Below are 19,306 nucleotides of genomic sequence, written 5' to 3'. Positions count from 1 at the left end.
TTGTGTCTTAGGTTGGCACATCATAGTAATACAGCCAAGCCTCATCACCTATCAAGATGTTATTCACATACTGAGATTGTCCTTTAGAAAACTTCTTTAACATCTCTCGGCACCAAGTCACATGCCATGCCATCTGCTGTTCACTCAGTCTATGTGGTACCCAGAGACAACAATGTTTCTGTACTTGCAAATGATCATGCAGAATCGAACAAATTGCTGGTGCATTTTGTCCTAAGGCATTCACTATCTGATTATAGGTCAATCGCCTGTCTTTGTCTATCATTTTCCGCACAGCATCTATGTTTCCCTCCACATCTGATGACCATGACCTTCCCATCGTCTCAGCATCCACCAGAGTGAAATTTCCTCTCTGGAATTCTCTGTACCGCCTGAATATAGTTGTATGATGTGGACACAAACCACTGAGTGCAAGAGTCATTTCTTCAAAGCACTGGTCTATGTTTAAACCATGCACAAAGTTGTACAGCAGCACTACCCAAATCTCACTCTGTGACCATAATGCAATAGTAATCACTTCAAACTAACCCTGCTAGTGAACGACTGTGCCCACAGACTTGGCACAGCACCTGCAATGCAAGTGTGAAGTATTCTCAGAACATAGCAACAAATCGGCCTCCTGCGACTTATTGTAGCGTCATATTGTAAACCAGTAATGAAATTGGTTTGTCATCTGTAGATTCAACTTCGAACATAGCTAAATAAATAACTGTGGGCTGTGCGTACTATGGATAATTTTTGCAGTTTCATTAGAAGTTATCTCCTCCCCCTTCCCCAATGCGATTTGGGACGATCAGCATTATTAACAATGTGGCAACCATGTGCTACATACATAACTCGCCAATCATCAGTGCTTGATGCACATAGACCACTCGAAGAGGATCGGGTTTACTAGTTATAGTTATCATCAACAGGAAGCAAGAAGAGACCCAGCTGCATGCAACATTAATTACGCTTCGTAATTGTTAAAATATGTAGCAAACATATAAAAGTCATACAGATATTTCAAGAAGCTCTATTAAAAATGCCTTATTGGCTTATGTAATTTATATTTAAAATTATGTTCACTTATAATGGGATGCACCAACAATCATCTACACAAAACAGGAAGAAAAATATTTGGCCCCAGCTTAGGATTTGGTATTTGTCTCACAATGGGGTCTACAGAAGTGTGAAACCTGTGCTGTCCTCTCTTGACTGGGTAAGCAAATGAACATGTGAGGGTGGTTCAATAAGTTTGGTAAAAAAGAAAGAATTTTTTTTTTTTTTTTTTTTTTTTAAAAAACATGTCACCTAACTTCTCACCATATTCTCCTCAGAGATATACGCACTTAGTCCAGAGATCCTTCAGTGACTGCAACTATCACTTCCTCATTTGACAAAAATTTCTTCCCAGTAAGACAAAGTTTCAAGTTAGAGAACAGGGAGAAGTCATTTGGAGCTAAATCTGGAGAATAGAGTGGAAGAGGAACCAATTCAAAGCCCATTTCAGACATTTTCACCGGTGTTATTGCTGATGAGTGAGATAGTGCATTATCCTGGTGAAATAACACTTTTTTTGCATGTTAACCTTGGCCTTTTTTCAGCCAATCAAAGTTTCAGATAATCCAATAATGAAGCATAATAGGGTCCAGTTATGCTTCAGCTTTTTTCCAGTTTTTCCCTGAGAATCCTAGAAAACAGTAGCTCTAATCTTACCAACTGATAAAATGGTCTTTGCCTTCTTTGATGCACTTTCACCAGCCACTGGCCATCGTTTTGACTGCTGTTTTTATTTTGGTATGCAATGATGGATCCAGGTTTCATCAACAGTCGCAAATCAGTCACAAAAGATCTTGCGGATTGTGATTACCAGACATTGTGTTGAAATGCACTTCTGTTCAGCTGTGAGCATTTGCGGTACCCAACTCTCACACATCCTCTTTGTAGCCAAATCTCCATACAGGATATTATGCTCTCACTCAGTTGAGATGCCTATAGTCTCAACAATCTCATGAATTTTCATTTGGTGGTCTTGCATTATCACATCATGGATATAGTCAATAGTTTCCTTTGTGGTGACCTCAACTGTATGCCATAGTGCATTATTCCATTCTTTCACAGAAATTCGCCAGACTTACCAAACCACTCTCATAATATTACTGTACGAAATACTCATTAGGAGTTGAACCGCATGTTGGATACATCCAGCAATCACAGTCTAAAATGTGATTGCCTGAAAGCTCAAAATAAGCAGTCAAAGAGCGGTAGTCACATAGTCAACATGCAGCTTTAAATAATTGCATATTTGATACCTCTTCTGGAACATCTGCCCAAAGTTACTATGAAAACAAGGTGTTCAGAGGCAAACATCTTTTACTGTTTTCCACAGAGGGCATTGCATTTGCTCTCCCTTTGATTTATCCAATGATATAACTTTCTTCAAAGTGGTACTAAAAAGCTATCAATACTTAGTCACTTATTAATTTTAAAAAAAAAAGTTTTTACTATATGGCCAGTAATAGCAAGTAACATTAAGCTAAATCTATTCAGCTCTTAAAGAAACAATATAATTTTTCTATCAGATCTTAGTTCACTTATTTCACTTATATTTTTAACTTCAATCTTAAGAGCTGTTGTTGTTGTTGTTGTTGTTGTTGTTGTTTTTTGGGGAAGGAGATCAGACAGCGAGGTCATCGGTCTCATCGGAGTAGGGAAGGACGGGGAAGGAAGTTGGCCATGCCCTTTCAAAGGGGACCATCCCGGCATTTGCCTGGAAACGATTTAGGGAAATCATGGAAAACCTAAATCAGGATGGCCGGATGCAGGATTGAACCATCGTCCTCCCGAATGCTAGCCACTGCGCCACCTCGCTCTGTATGATCTTAAGAGCTGCAGAAATTTAAAACATAAGGTATGGATGTGAGTCAGTGCTTGTATGGGAGTGCATAATAAGTTGAACTGTGTTGTGAAATATAAGGAATACTGAACAGCATGGCTTAATGATTTATTGAAAGCAAGAAGTAAGAAGACAGGGAAAATATAAGTTTGGACTGAAGTACCTTCTGCCACACACTGTATGCTGACTTGTGCAGTCTATACATATTACAGAAATTAAGTCCCCCACTGTACTTTTCTGTATTTATCTAAAGGCTGATCACAGGAACTGCTGTTGGGATTTTGATAGGGTTTTTGCTAATAGGTAGACTACTCAATGAGGAAGGTTCGTGTATATAATTTTTCATCATTATGCCAGAGAAGATAAATAGTGCGACTCGGGTGAAGTCATGGGGCTGGTCACTTGTTTTTACCTAGGTGATAACAATCTTATCTTCCAGTAGGATAATGGTGCTAAGCATAATACCATAAATACTACACAGAGTTCCTGTACAACACCCCAAAACAGCTTCAGACAATCCAGTCTCCTAATTTACAAATGCGGAGCCTGAACTAAGAGCAATCTTGTTACAAATAAAAGCAATACAATGAAACAATTTCCGAAAGCTTGGGGCTAAGGAAACTTTGAAATTGATGGAATCAATTAATAAAAATACAGTTCTCAATCATTCATTTCACTTGATGTTAGCAGAATAATTTAATTACAGAAACTACTTAAAAAAAGAGGGGGACTGGGTGAAGATCACACTACGTATCTGACAAAATTATTCAATTCGATAGATAAAAAATCTGCTCACCAAGCTGCGGCAGAACACACAGATAAAGGACTGTTGTAACTGGCAAGCTTTTGGAGCCAGTAGCCTGTTCTTCAGGCAGTACAGTTGAAGGGGAAGAAAAAAGGATGAAGTAAAAGGACTGGAGAGGTCTAGGAACAGGGGTACAGTTCAGGAAAATCACCCACAACTGCGGGTCAGGGGCGACTTACTATACGGGATGAGAAGGTCCCGTACAGTAAGTCTCTCCTGACCAGTGGTTCTGTGTGACTTTCCCAAAATCTACCTCTTTTCCTAAACCTCTTCAGTCCTTTTCCTTCAACCCTTCTGCCTGAAGACAGAGCCACTGGCTCCAAAAGCTTGCCAATTGCAACAGTCTCTGCCACCACTTGGTGAGTAGATTTTTTATCTATCCAGTTAAATAATTTTGTCAATAATTGATTGTTTTTGTTGTTATACTATGTATCTGAATACATATTGCATGATTAAAATGGATGACCAAGTTTTATTGTATTTGAAACAATGTTTCATTTTAATTATTTCATCTGCTTCTTATATAAAAATACTATATCAGCTATAATCTGCAGCACTTGTTCTTCTTAACAAGTTATTTGGATCCTAAACAAACTCCAAAGCCAAAACATCTAGGTGGCTGCATACACTTCACAGCAGAGAATGTTATTACATACAAATACTTACTGTGATACATTGAAATGATTTTAATCTTAACACATATGCAAAACTATGTTCAACCCATAAAGTGACTTTCATGTTGTATTAGTCATACCTACACTAAATAGTAGCCAGAAAAGTAGAGCATGTTACTAAGTGATGTCTTGAAATGATACATTATTCTTCAAAAACATGGTTGTTGTATTTTTATGTTTGAAAATAAAACACTCGGCTCGAATATGATGTTACACTTTATTTCCTGGGACATTTGTGAAATAACCACACACACAGTGTCACCCTCTTTGTTCCCCTCAATATGCACTGCACTAAGTTCAGTACAGTTCCTTACTACTGCCAAATGAACACACAAATCAAATGAAATGAACAAATTTTACTTGCGTATTCCCTTTTGTAAGCCCATCAGATTTCATGGATGCTACTCACTGTGAACTGAGAGCCATGTTTGCATTCTGCAAGTTGTCTGATCTTTTCATTTGAACTCAGACTCTTGGTGCCAGAGAATTGTAATGTCAGAAGAGTGCTTACATTCACGGGGCAAAATGCTTCAGATTTACATGTAACAGAATTTCAATGTAGTGAGTTATACCTCCATGTACCATTATGAGACAAAAGATACACTTCTTCTTCTTCTTCTTCTTCTTCTTCTTCTTTCTTTCTTTCTTTTTTACAGTGAGTCGATATCAATATGATGTTACATTTTTCCAGGTCACATGAGCCATGGACATAAATATAAATTACAACACACAATTAAAACTGTTGTGAAGTCTTGTGTACATATTCTCAAGTACAATTAATTACATGAAGGTCCACTGAGGCCAGATTTGTAAGAGTACAGTATCCCATCCAATTGGTATTAATTGATTATTTTAAAATATTATAATTTGTTTAGATTATTATCTTCAAATACGTAACAAAAATTAAGGCAGGTACCACTTCAAGACCAGCATTTCCTTTAAATAGTGAAAAGAAATTTCATATAGGCTTAAATCTGTTTAAATATGAACCTGTGAAACAGTAATCCTTCAAACTGGTTCATGTGTTATCCAGTTACAGCTGTATGTTGGCTTTTACTGATGCATCTTTATATGGAACAAGGTATGTAATTCATCCTGCAGAAAAAACATAATCGTACCTTTTTATCCAAGGGAGAAAGTTCTCCTGATGCAGAAGGTACAGAAACATGTACTGAACTAGCACGTAAGTTGATCACCAGTGCTGGGTTTACACTCTCCAACCATTTCATCAGCAAATGTGTCTCAGGCTGCAGGATGTGTTTTGGCAGTTCACCTACAAGGAAAACATATAAATCTTTATTTGAAAACTGAAACCTCATGAAACTGACATTATATTTCAGAAAACGATTTTCCTTGAATCTATAAATGATGAATTTGAGTAACATAAATAATTCCAGATAATGGAAAGTCCAGAAGACCATCTGGCCACAGTGGCCAGAGACGATGGTCACATGTGTATGAGTTGCACTTGTTTGAATATGTGCAGGGTGGGGATGGGGGGGGGGGGGGGGAAGGGGGGGGGCGGACATGCGTGTGCTCCGAGTGTTGTAGGGGTGAGTACAGAAATGGATTCAGGGGAGAGGTTCTGGGAAGGTCGCGAAGCTTTAAGCAAAGATAGGAGGTTGTGCTGGACTTCCAGGATGGGATAACTCTGGCACAGTCTACAGTTGGAGGAATCAGACATTCGGCAGAGGCTTTCTGCCAGGAAGTCACTCCAATTAACAATGTTGTTCGATACAGTTCCTCACAGTCGTTTAATGAACAAAGTAAGAGCTTATGGACTATCAGACCAATTGTGTGATTGGATTGAAGAGTTCCTAGATAACAGAACGCAGCATGTCATTCTCAATGGAGAGAAGTCTTCCGAAGTGAGAGTGATTTCAGGTGTGCCGCAGGGGAGTGTCGTAGGACCATTGCTATTCACAATATACATAAATGACCTTGTGGATGACATCGGAAGTTCGCTGAGGCTTTTTGTAGATGATGCTGTGGTGTATCAAGAGGTTGTAACAATGGAAAATTGTACTGAAATGCAGGAGGATCTGCAGCGAATTGACGCATGGTGCAAGGAATTGAAATTGAATCTCAATGTAGACAAGTGTAATGTGCTGCGAACACATAGAAAGATAGATCCCTTATCATTTAGCTACAAAATAGCAGGTCAGCAACTGGAAGCAGTTAATTCCATAAATTATCTGGGAGTACGCATTAGGAGTGATTTAAAATGGAATGATCATATAAAGTTGATCGTTGGTAAAGCAGATGCCAGACTGAGATTCATTGGAAGAATCCTAAGGAAATGCAATCCGAAAACAAAGGAAGTAGGTTACAGTACGCTTGTTCGCCCACTGCTTGAATACTGCTCGGCAGTGTGGGATCCGTACCAAATAGGGTTGATAGAAGAGATAGAGGAGATCCAACGGAGCGCAGCACGCTTCGTTACAGGATCATTTAGTAATCGTGAAAGCGTTACGGAGATGATAGATAACCTCCAGTGGAAGACTCTGCAGGAGAGACACTCAGTAGCTCGGTACGGGCTTTTGTTAAAGTTTCAAGAACATACCTTCACCGAAGAGTCAAGCAGTATATTGCTCCCTCCTACGTATATCTCGCGAAGAGACCGTGAGGATAAAATCAGAGAGATTAGAGCCCACACAGGAGCTTACTGACAATCCTTCTTTCCACGAACAATACGAGACTGGAATAGAAGGGAGAACCGATAGACGTACTCAAGGTACCCTCCGCCACACACCGTCATGTGGCTTGCGGAGTATGGATATAGATGTAGATGTAGAGTGGCAGTGGTGGAATCTCTGTCTGTAGGTAGGATGATTAGATGAGGATCTGCTTTGAGGCTGTAAATGACTGTCATTTCTTCTGCTGAAAGACTGGTGTTTTCAGGAAGGGACTTAGGTAATGATGATGGGGCCAGATTGGAGGTAAGGAATTCCTGGAAGGTGTCCAAGAGTTGGTCAGGTGGGAGGGGTTGAGGATCATGGTTGAATGGAGGTGTGAAATGGGAGAGGCAGGGTTCAGGATTGGGAACGTGGTGGCTTGGGTGGAATGATTGATGGAACAGAAGTGTTTCCATTGCAGGGGTCAGGAGTAGGCATTTGACAGGTCCAATGTTGTTAAATTTGGTTATAGGGCTGAAGATGAGATTTTTGGATAGGACTGAAACTTCTGTGGGGCTCAAGATTTTGGTGTAAAGGTTAACAACAGTATTCCATGGTTATTTAGGCTCTAAATTTACTGGACTGTTGGTACAGAGTTTTGGGGAAGGTGGCAAGTTGACAAGGTCAGGTACGCAGAGTCTGGCTGCTGTGAAGGGTTGACGGGGTGGAACACTGATAGGAGTTGCATAGTGGTGACCCAAGGTGGCAGCAGGAGGATGTCAGAAGGTTTGATAACATATGCAAGTGGTGACTGGAATGCTCTTCCAGGTGCTGGAGAACAAGGACTTCAGTTTCAGAGATGTTCTGAGATGCCTGTGCCATGGAGATATGTTTTTGCAGTACCAGGTTTGTGAGGCATAGGGACTGGTAGGATCCAAAAAAAAAAGTGAAGATCACTGCAAAAGGAGGGGTGGGATCCAGAGAAAGTAATTTTTATCATTAGGCTATCTAGAATTTTTATGATTAGGCTATCTGGAAGGACTCTATGGCTTAGGCAGCATTTACCCAGAGAAAAGTATAATTTTCTATACTGATGCGGAAAGATGGAGTAGGGATTGACTGTAGCAGAGATGGCAGTTCAGAAATGGGAAATGACATACAAAATGCGCAAATGAATGCATTAGGTGGTTGGGAGGCCAGTTGGATAACAGAAAAAGATGGATAAAAATACAAGCTGACATGCCAAAATACGCAAAAATGCCCCACAACACTAGATTGTCTGAATTCTGCAGTTGGTAGTTATCATTACAACACATTCACCACTCTCGAAATTATCCAGATCTTAACCTACAATAACCTACTATCCCCACAAACCTCCACCCAACAGTTTCTGCCCCATATGTCCTATCACCTTCTCACAACTCAATCCTCTCACCCTCAATGGGCACCATTCTTTGCCAGTGCACCCACCAGTCTCTTTCCTTCTCTGTTCCTCTCCATTCCTGCTCCAACCCCTCCCTCTTCTCCTCCACAGCACCTGACACTGCACCTGCCAGCCTTGTCCTGCCACCATCTAGTGCCTCCACGCTCTGACAGACAGTGCTCTTCTCTGCCCCAGCCCATACCCTGCTAGCTCTAGTCCTCTCCCTTCACTGTTCCACTCCAGATTTCTGTTTTCATTCAATGCAATGGTTGCAGTCTGGCAGCTGTGGCCAAAGATAACAGTCATGTGTGCAGGAAGTATGCCTTCTTATGGGGATGTGTGTGTTTCCCTCTGTGTTCTGGAGGAGGCTTTGGCTGAAAGCTCAGTCTGACCATTGTGCCTGTTCGTAGCTCAATGTGTAATCTTTACAGTGAGTAGCAATAAATCCTCTTCAAAATTGTTGATATTCCAATCTCAACTTTGAATTGTTCAATTTTGATAAGCAGCTTTTCTTTCAGCCCACTACCCTGACATGCTTTCCTTCCGTACTATACTCTAAAGCATTACTTTACTCAGTGTTGTGAGTTAACGAGCATTTCGCTCTCATTTAAGTATATGGCCAAAAGCGTCAGCCTTCAGGAATTGTGAAACAAACTCTGTCGTCCAAGACTGTGTGCCACAAAGAGCACAGATTCACCACGAGATGGGAAATTCACAGCAATCTTATTGTGCTGAATGAGGAATAAGAGCTGTAGTGTGGGAGTGAGACAGACGAAAACCTACGTCATAGGGAAACCCAGTAGAAGCTGTTTGTGGCCAGGGAGATGTAGCAGTATTCCATATGGCGGACCTAAGATCATCCATAAAGGGAAACATTTATGAAAACTATTTAATTCTGTAGTAATTCAGGGAATGAAGCCATAATAATTTTAATTTACCATCCTTCATAAATTTTCATGGTGATCCCAATAAAACTTGAATATTGATCATATCTGTAATAGTTCAGGATTTCCTGTCAAAGTGAAATTAACAAGTTTTGTAACAAAGACCTGAATGCTAAAATCTCAACGCTTTGGTCAATCTTAATGATCAACATTTCATATAGAAGCACATCATTAAAATGAGAAATGTTGTCAATATAAACTCTGTAACTTTATTTGTTTAAAAGATATAGTAAATTTAAATTATTAGTATTTTCAGTTAAGCGTCAGATCATCATTTTCTCCACACAAAATACATTGAACGATGACAGCATGACACCTTATCAAATCATTAGGTAATAGAATATTTGTTGTTAAGTTTAGTGCATAATAGTTACTTCTGTTCTTTATTTATTTATCCGAAAGCACATTGGTGCACGGCTACTGGCCATGCCATTCAAAGCTAAGAAGGAAACTGTATTGGTTTTATGTAAAAGAATTTAACTTTTATTATGTAATGGATGTTATTGTTACTTTGTTTAGAATGTGAAAGCAGTCAAGCTTTGATTATTTAAATATGTTAAAATGTAAAATAACGCAGAATAAGCTGTAGCCAATCAGATGGACGGCTTCAGGAAAGGGAACTGCCCTAGTCAGTTGAGTGACGATATTCGGCATGCGGGACACACAGTTGGGGACGGGCAGAGCAGCCATTCGGGTGCAAACACCATAGTGGACTGACATCTTGGGTTGGCGGGTGTTCTGCTGGATATCAGCATCGTACTTGCACGATATTTCGGTCACGTAGCTCGTGGCCTTCATCAGGTGCACCTGATGAAGGCCACGAGCTACGTGACCGAAATATCGTGCAAGTACGACGCTGATATCCGGCAGAACACCCGACAACCCAAGATGTCATTAGATCGCCGGGAAAGCCTGAAGAGTTACACCATAGTGGACTGTTCAGATTGAGATGCAAAAGCAGACAGTCGGTCTTTAGGCAGCTAGAAAGTGAAACGACTTAGAAAATTTCGCATTGTGTGGTATTGTGGGACTTAGTCTCTGAGCGGTGAGCAGCCGCGTGCCTGGTGTGAACTCTAACTTCTCGTGTAAATATCGAGGTGTAGTATTGGACTTGTGTTTTGTGATGAGATTGTGAGTGATCGAACTGTGTCAAATGGATATGCACTCTAGTGTAACAGTAACTCTAACTATGACCACTTTAGCTATTAGTTTGCTTTCTGAATAAACATTATTCTAACCAAATCGTAACTGTGTGGCCTACATCATTTATGGGCTGTTAATTGAGTTCCCGATATTATTATTATTACTGTTACTATGTGTTATATTAACTTTGTATTTCGGAAACTTGCCATCAGCTAGACAATTTAAACAAAGTGTCACAAGTGTCTAATTTAGGGTGTGTAGTGCAACACATGTGGTTCAGCCCCTAGACGAGTCTAAGCCAAGACATTTTGACGAAGAGGAACTGCATGTGATCCTGAACATCTTTTGGATGTTAGCTCACAATTGGGTGCTTGTCTGGGGTAGGAATTTGGAAAGTGTTAGTTGAGGGATAACAATCTTACAAAGTATTGGAGCAGGATTGGATTTTGGAAAGTGTTAGTTGTGAAATATGAACTCTGGAAAGTTTTAGAATTCGATTTGAATTCTGCAAACGGTTTCCAAAAGTATTATCTGAACTTTAATAGGCGGGACCTCTTGCAAAAGTTAAATGTGAGATCAGTTCAGGACTGAATATTACATTTCTTTAATAGTTGTGAAATTACAATTGTAATTCCCACAGTTAATGATATTCTGTGATCTAGGTCCCAAGTCTGTGGCATTTTAGGCATTTTGCGTGGGGCCTCTGAGCTACAAATTTTGCAACAGTTGTGCTCACTGAGTTTAGCAGTGGTTAAAAGTAATAAAGAAGTAATGAGGAAGAAGAGACAACATTGAGAGCAAGTGTTTCCAGCCAGCAACGGCATCGTCAATGGCGATTCATCACTCAGCGGCAGTTGCAGTACCACAGCAGATGCTATGAGATCTTCAGCGTCAGTTTCAACTGCAGCATTGGCAGCAATACCATGGCAGAAGGATCCAGCATGACAAAGCTAAATACCTGCTCTGATAATGAGATTATGTGTGAGTCTGTAATTCAGTCGCCAATAATAGACGTCGCTAATATTAAGTAGCAAGCTATTTAGCCCGAAGTCAGAGTGGGAGAGCGTGATCGGCGGTGAATTTAGTAGGGCAAATAGTCCAAAATCAGGCAATGGAGATGAATTTGGGGGAGTCATGATGTTGCAATAAATGCAAACGATACAGGATTGGGTTCCAAAGTTGAGTCTGTTGAAACTGATATGGGATCCAAAACTGATTCTGTCAAAACCGATATGGGTGACATAAAGTTAAAAATTGATTCTGTTAAAACTGATATGGGTGACATAAATGTAAAAATTAATTCAGTTCAATCTGAAATAGCTCTGATTGTGAAAGACGAAGAAGGTAAAATTGCTAGTGGAATCGAGGGATTGGTAGACAGAAAATTAAAAACCATTCGGGATGAAATGGGCAAAATTTCTGATGAAGTTGGTGTACTTAAATCTAAGGTAGATCAAGCCGAGAAAAATTTCAGTGATAAAGTGGAGAAGCTGCAGGCAGATCTGGGAGGCAGCTTAAAATTGTATGAGTAGGCAAGATGCTCTAATGGCTGAGGCAACAGAGGCTATTAGCAACTTATCCATTCGAGTAGGGAAAGGTGAAAAAGAAGTAGATAAAATAAAGGAACAAGTAGAATCTGCGATTAAAATTGAAAATGGTGAAGTTAAAAAGCAAATCAATGAAATAAAAAGTGAACTGAATTCTTTAGTTGCACATCAAATCTATACAGTGATCAGTGTTCTGTGGATGAACTTGGGAATGGTAAAATGTTTTGGAGACGATGAGAAATATCACCCAGTAAATTTTCTAATAGCACGCAAGGATGGTTTTGTAAGGGAAATGTCTGACAAGGCGAAGGTAAAATTCATGAAAATAGATTTGGAAGGTGAGCTGCAATCATGGGCGAATATTAGTAGTGATACGTGCACTACCTACGAAATATTTGAAAGCAGTTTCCTGAACAAATTCTGGAGTGAAGCAAAGCAAACGTGACTCCTAAGAGTTTCTGAATGGGCCAACATTTAAATATGGGAACAGGTCGATGCAAGTATCTTGTAAATGTGAACTTGCGAGAATAATGCAAGTGAAATGTCCATTGGAGGTGCTTACTGAAATTACGACATTGAAAAGGCGGTTACCAGAAAATTTGCAGTGGGGTCCAGTGCACAGTCCTAGCAACTCAACAGACAAATTTTTGGACTTCGTAGAAAAATTAGAATGGGCGTTGAAATTTAAAGTGCCAAGTAAGCAGACAAATAGTTTTCAGAGTGGAGATCTTAACTACAGTCTGAGTAATAATTATGAAAGACATCTGGCAAGTTATCAACCAACCCCAAGAACGTAGATTTGAGGGACCGGTACCTGGCAAAATGAACCAGTGTAATGGGAAATCGGGGAACTAAGTTTCGCCACATCTCAGGTCCGGAGATGGCAAAGTAAACTGGCGATGAATAGGACACGAGTAAATAGAAATGTGAAGGTGTTAATAAATCAGCAGAAAGTTGTCAGTATTTTGAAATGAAATTAGTAAGAGATGAGAATCAAATTGGTAAATTTTCAAATCAGATCGTATGCAAAAGATGTAATTCTAAGATAATGAAAGATAACGATAAAGACAATGATGACGAATTATGGCTAAATGGTTTGTTTTATGAATGTGAGACGAAATAGTATGTGAATGTTAATACAATGAAAGATTCTATGTGCCAAAAGGAGGCTGAGGTGGAGCTGAATTTGGTGGAGTTAGATGTCACAAAAAATTCTAAAGAGGTACTAACCAGGGTAACAATTACAGTGATGAAGGTGGTGATGTTTCAGGTGATATTGTGATGGCGAAAGTTGTTGAGGAGGTTAATAAAGGCAGCGTAGCATTAGTCTTGTCAGCTGTTGATGAATTTGTGTGTGTGTATCATGGATCTGCTATTAATGTGGCGCAGGAGCGTGTAGGAGAGAAAAAGGTATTATGCTCAGGTTTAAATCAAAACACAGTGGAATTGCATGACACTGTAGCTATAATTTACATGAAACCATGAATGGTTCATAAATGGTGATTTGTCGACAGAGGTAAATGAGGTTTTATGTAGAGTTTTATGATGTATCAGCGGCTGTTGAAAGTACTGTTTTTGAAGGTGTTTGTAATGATGTGGAAGTAAAAAGTAATGCTTTATTTCATGATAATGATGTAGCTACTAATGTTGATAATTTTAATGGAAAATACAGTGAGTTTGATTCTAATATAGAAAGTGATATTTGGACATAATGGAATCTTAAGGAGGAATGTGATTTTACTGTAACTGATTGGCGATGGTACGGTAGAACATTACAATCATTATTGCCTCATTTTTGGACTCGAGAGATTTTTAAGATAGTGAGAAGTCTATGGGGAGAATGTGAAATTGAGGCAAAAGAAGCATTTCATGAATTACTTTGGGATGAGTACGAAATTGAGGTGTGGATCGAACAGGATGTGTGTGCTCTAAAGATGGAATAGAAGGGATGAGAAATAGAGAATGATTTATTGAGGGAACAGTGTTTAGAGCAAAAAGAAATGATTAATGTTCAGCCTATCATTGAGACTAAAGTAAATGACGAGAAAGTAGACGCGCTGCTCGATTCTGGAAGTAATGTGTTGGCAGTATTGGAAGGTTTTGTACATAGGGTAAAAAATAAGAAATTAGTATTACTACCTGTAAATAGCGTAAAAATTAAAACGGCAGTTGACGGTTTAAGTAAGCCAATAAGGCAGGGGAAAGTAGGTTAATAAATACGTGTATTTGATTATAAGATTATTTGGAGGGGTTATTTGCAATGTCTTTTTTCAGGATTTATTGTAGCTTGTTTGTTGTCTCGTCGCATACGGATTTTTTTTGGCACAAGGTCTGTGCAATTATAAAGAGATAGTTTAGACGCACATTTGGGTGCGAGGAGGTCGCAGAACTCAATTATTTGGTGAACGGTATCAAGTCAAAAATCAGTGCACAGTATGCATATAAATTAGGTTTTTGGGGATATATAAGGGATTTCTTTATGTGTATGTGTGTGTTAGGCTTAAATTTTTGGATGGTTTTATGTTTGTTGTAATTTCTGAACTATAAGTTATGGTCATGTCAATTTGGGTGCATGGAGGTCGGAGAAATTTGGAAAATGAAAATTAATAATGCTTACCTAGGAAGACAGATGTATGTTTATCTGCTTATCTGAGAATATTTTGGGGGAATAATTCAAGGTCGTATGGAGTATCGATTTGTGTACGCAGTTTCACTGCACAGAATAAAACAAGGGAGGCGAGATTTGTTCATATTTGTTGTTAGTTTTGAGATTTCTTCATATTTGTTGTTAGTTTTGAGTCTAAGGGGGTTATTTAAATTAAATGAAAATATTAATTTACTGATGAATTTGACTGGGACTCTGTCGCGAGATGCCTGTCTCTAGAGGGACTTGAATAATGTGTCAGAATCATTGAAGAGTTTACGAGCATCTTGCAAACTCTCTATATCAGTTGTTTACTGTGTAATTTAGATCTGTTTGTATCGATTCCACTGGGGGGAAGTGTTCAGTGCAGATCATGGGTGGTTTCGGAAAGTGTCCGTTTTCTGGTATCTACACCCGATTAGAATGTCAACAGATTTGTTCCCACAAAATTATGGCAATGGAATCCGGAGCCATACAGAATTTTGGCAGCGTACTCAGCTTCGAATCTATGGATCGTTGGTGAAGACTTCGTTATGTCGAAAAGGTTCTGTGAAAGTGAGTGCAATGGTGCCGATATTTCTGCGGCATTTTAATAGACAGTTGATTTTGATAAATGTATAGTTTTATTTGGCATTTGATTAATATGCCAAAATTCATAATCTATGCTAGATAAAAGTTCCTTTAAATTTAAAGCATGCTGCATCAACACCACTACAAATAATTACACTATTTATCTGGTGCTCAGGAATTTATGTTATTGTATTATGAATTTGTGTCTTGTAAATTCTTAACATATATGGCCCGATAACATGTTACGAAGTGGAGGTGTGTGAGTTAATGAGCATTTCGCTGTCACACCTGGAATAGCTTTCTGCCGTCCTGCCAATCTCTGCAATATTCTTGTCAGACCCTATGCTCCTTCTACATCCATCTCCCTACCCTATGGCTCCAACCCCTGTGACTATCCCCACTGCAAGACTTGCCCTATACACCCTCCTATTACCACCTATAACAGCCCTGTAACTGGCAAAACATACTATCAAAGGGAGGGCCACCTGTGAAACAACACACGCCACATACCAGCTGTTATGTAGACTGTTCAGCTTTCTACATTGACATGACTACCACAAAATTATCAATTAGGATGAATGGGCATAGGCAGAGGGTGTATACTGGCAACTCTCAATATCCTGTTGCACAGAATGCTCTACAACATGACATTCGTGACCTCAGCGCCTGTTTCACCACACATGCCATCTGGGTTCTTTTCCCAGGCACCAGTTTCTCGAAGCTTCTCAGCTGAGAACTAGCACTACAAGATGTCCTTGGTTTTTGCCACCCACCTGGCCTTAATTTGTGTCAATTTCTTCTGTCTCAGCATTTCTTCACTGTAACTACTCCTTGCTTCACTCCATTTTAGTTTCCTGCATCTTTCCGTCTATTTCTCACCGCTCGCGTCCCACCTCTGTTATGTACAATGAACTTAGCTTTACACTCTTATTAACTCATGCATGATGTTTAAGCATATTACCCTGTCTTCCACCTTTAAACTCTCAGGTTTTCCAATCTCATCTGTTGCAGTTCCCAACAATCAGTCTTTCTTTCTCATTCCGTATGATAAGTCTACCCCGACCTGTGGTTCTGGGTGACTTTTCTGAAATCTTCCCCTTTTCTTAGACCTCTCCAGTCGTTTTCCTTCACCCCTATTCCTACCCCTTCAACTCTACTGCATGATGAAGGAGGCACTGGCTCCAAAAGCTTGCCAATTACAACCATCTTCTATGTATGTGTTCTGCCACTGCTTGGTAAGTAGATTTTTTATCTATCCAATTAAATTTCTTTCTTTATTTGTCACATTTTGTGTGGAACACATACGAAACAATTACATAAAGTAGATCGACTTAATTGTTCTAGATATAGCTTGTCAAGTATTAACAATAAAAGTATACATAAATTACCTACAAAAAATAGTCATACATAAATATTCAGTATTTAAGTTTGGTAAAGAACACATAGCAGTGAAACTTAAAGTGAGCTAGTAGATGTTTTTTGCTTAATTCATACAGCTCATCCTCTTCACAACAAATGTCTCAGTTTTTTTAAAAAAACTTACTATTTAAAAAGTTAGCAATAATTAAAATTTTTTTCTTCCAGAATATTCAATTCTTAACGGTGATTATTTCCAAAATTCAATCCCATAGTTTTGTATCACTGATTTTTTTTTTTTAATTCCAAAAATGTGCACTTTTACTACTAAAACTTTTTAGTTTATTGATTATTCTACTGAGTAAATTTCATTTTGTAACAGCTTCTAGTGGGCTATGGAAATCGCCACAGAAGTAGACATTGTTTCCACAACATAGTTCCTATAATTTTTCAATTTTGCCCATCACTGATTTTTTTTAATTCCAAAAATGTGCACTTTTACTACTAAAACTTTTTAGTTTATTGATTATTCTACTGAGTAAATTTCATTTTGTAACAGCTTCTAGTGGGCTATGGGAATCGCCACAGAAGTAGACATTGTTTCCACAACATAGTTCCTATTATTTTTCAATTTTCCCATCACTGATCTTTTTTAATTCCAAAAATGTGCACTTTTTAGTTTATTGATTATTCTACTGAGTAAATTTCATTTTGTAACAGCTTCTAGTGGGCTATGGGAATCGCCACGGAAGTAGACATTGTTTCCACAACATAGATCCTATAATTTTTCAATTTTCCCATTAGCTGATGCATAGTTAAAGAAAATTGCTTTTTTCCTCATTACAATTTTGTACATTCTGATTTTGCAATGTTATTGGTTAGTGATACTATATATGAAATATAACAACTAATTCTGAATTTTATTTTACAGTTGTCTATAAATAGGCATGCCTTTGGGAGTATGCACTTAGTAACCTACTTCATAACATCTCTTGGTCACTACCAATCAACATGTATATTAATTTATGATTTATTCGGTGTCCAATAGCCAAATTGTACAATACCAAGTGTTATTCAGTCCTTGGTAACCTCATGCAATAAGTTATTTTTGTATCTAAATAATACAAATAATGAGGTGACTATGCACAGTGACTGTATAACTGCATTTGTCATTATGATGTTTGATAGACAGAACTTGACTGTGAAAGGTTAGCATAAAAATAATGTCACTATGTCAAAATTCCGTAGTGTAAGTGCTACCCTGTGATATATGAACTTCTGAAATTATTAACTGCAAAGCTGAACATTTGTATTTTATTGACATTAATAAATGTGAAGAGACTGCAAGAAACAAGACATCGATTAACAGCAGTGCTACTTCACAGGTCAGTACGCTTACAAGCTCAATTACTTCTCAGCTGTCTCATTAGGAATTTGTAGACAGAATAATGATGACTCCTTTTTCTATAAGTTTTTAACTGCAATCACATTCAATTTCAGAATATTATTGGCAGCTGCAGAGTGTGTAATTAGAGTGTTACCGCTTAACCACGATGAGATGAACAAGACGTATGTATTGGAAAAAAATTTAAAAGATTGATTAAAGGTGTGCTGCTGAGCGTTCAGCCAAGTTTGCTGCTTCCATTTTATGCACAAAATACTTCGACAGTCAGGACAGTCATCTTCTTTAGGTGCTGAAAGTTGTGTTCTTAGGCAGTGAGACAGATAAAAGTACATCTCATAGCACTTGAAGATGATGACTGAGTTGTCTGTCAATTATTTCATGCATAAAATGGAAACAACAATTTGGCTGAACACCCAGAAGCATGTCATTAACCAAAAACATCAAGAAAGCCTGAGAGATCACATTAAAGGTTGACGCCACACAAGATTACTGTGCTATTAACATTTGTCGTATTTAGTCAGTAAGCTCACATTACTTACACTATGTAGGAAAGTGATATGAAAAGCAGCAGATTATGTGCTGGCATATGCCTTTGACAGCATACTAGATGGCACTAAGAAATGCTGTATAGCAGGCACTGAACTAGGTGTGCCTATGACAAGAGAAAACCAAGACATGCCACCAGGCTATGTGCTAATAACGCCTCCTGGGCAGTGTGCATATAGACCACCGCTGCCAACCGAGCTGGCTCAGTCTCTCAATCTCAGTACCTCAGTACATCGCATCGGGATTCAATTCACATTGCACCTCAATATGTCGCACTGTGCTCTAGTCTTCCACAGTGATAGTCATCGCCTCACACCTCAGCTAGCTGTGAGGGAATATTAGTCATTGTATGTAGTTGTGATATGGACACAGACAATATTTAAGAATTAGTATATGCTAGTTGATTGCTGTCAATCACAGAACTTCAGACTGGACAGCACTGAAGTTAAGTACTCAATTTGTTCCTGTAATGAAGTGTATTTTAACCACATGCGCATTTTGTGTTGTAGTGAGAGGAAACCAGCCACCAACCTATCATACCAACCTGTCCTCATTCATCCAGGAACCACAAAACATTACAAAAGGGCACAACAACAACAAGTGGTGATGAGTCCAATCAACAAGTTTTGTTTGCTTTTCACGTGCTCTAGGTTGCTGCATGGGAGCTGTCATTACAGCGATTCTGTTTGCTAATTTGTTCTCAGTGTTGCATGTATTACAGGAGGGGAACTGCAGAAC

General features: G+C 38.8%; 1 protein-coding gene across 1 annotated transcript in view; it reads right to left on the bottom strand.

Annotated features, from left to right (window-relative positions):
* LOC124712240 (carboxypeptidase D-like) overlaps window positions 1-19,306 on the bottom strand; it is a 255,060-nt gene that overhangs the window by 44,359 nt on the left and 191,395 nt on the right. The window contains exon 23 of the mRNA XM_047242533.1: window positions 5,494-5,648. Within this exon, the coding sequence (XP_047098489.1) occupies window positions 5,494-5,648 (155 nt within the window). The remainder of the gene's footprint in view (window positions 1-5,493; window positions 5,649-19,306) is intronic.

This window comes from Schistocerca piceifrons, chromosome 8, assembly GCF_021461385.2.
Source record: "Schistocerca piceifrons isolate TAMUIC-IGC-003096 chromosome 8, iqSchPice1.1, whole genome shotgun sequence".
Classification (NCBI taxonomy): Eukaryota; Metazoa; Arthropoda; class Insecta; order Orthoptera; family Acrididae; genus Schistocerca; species Schistocerca piceifrons.
The sequence above is the reverse complement of the archived record's forward strand: the minus strand, read 5'-3'. Positions and strand labels throughout refer to the sequence as shown.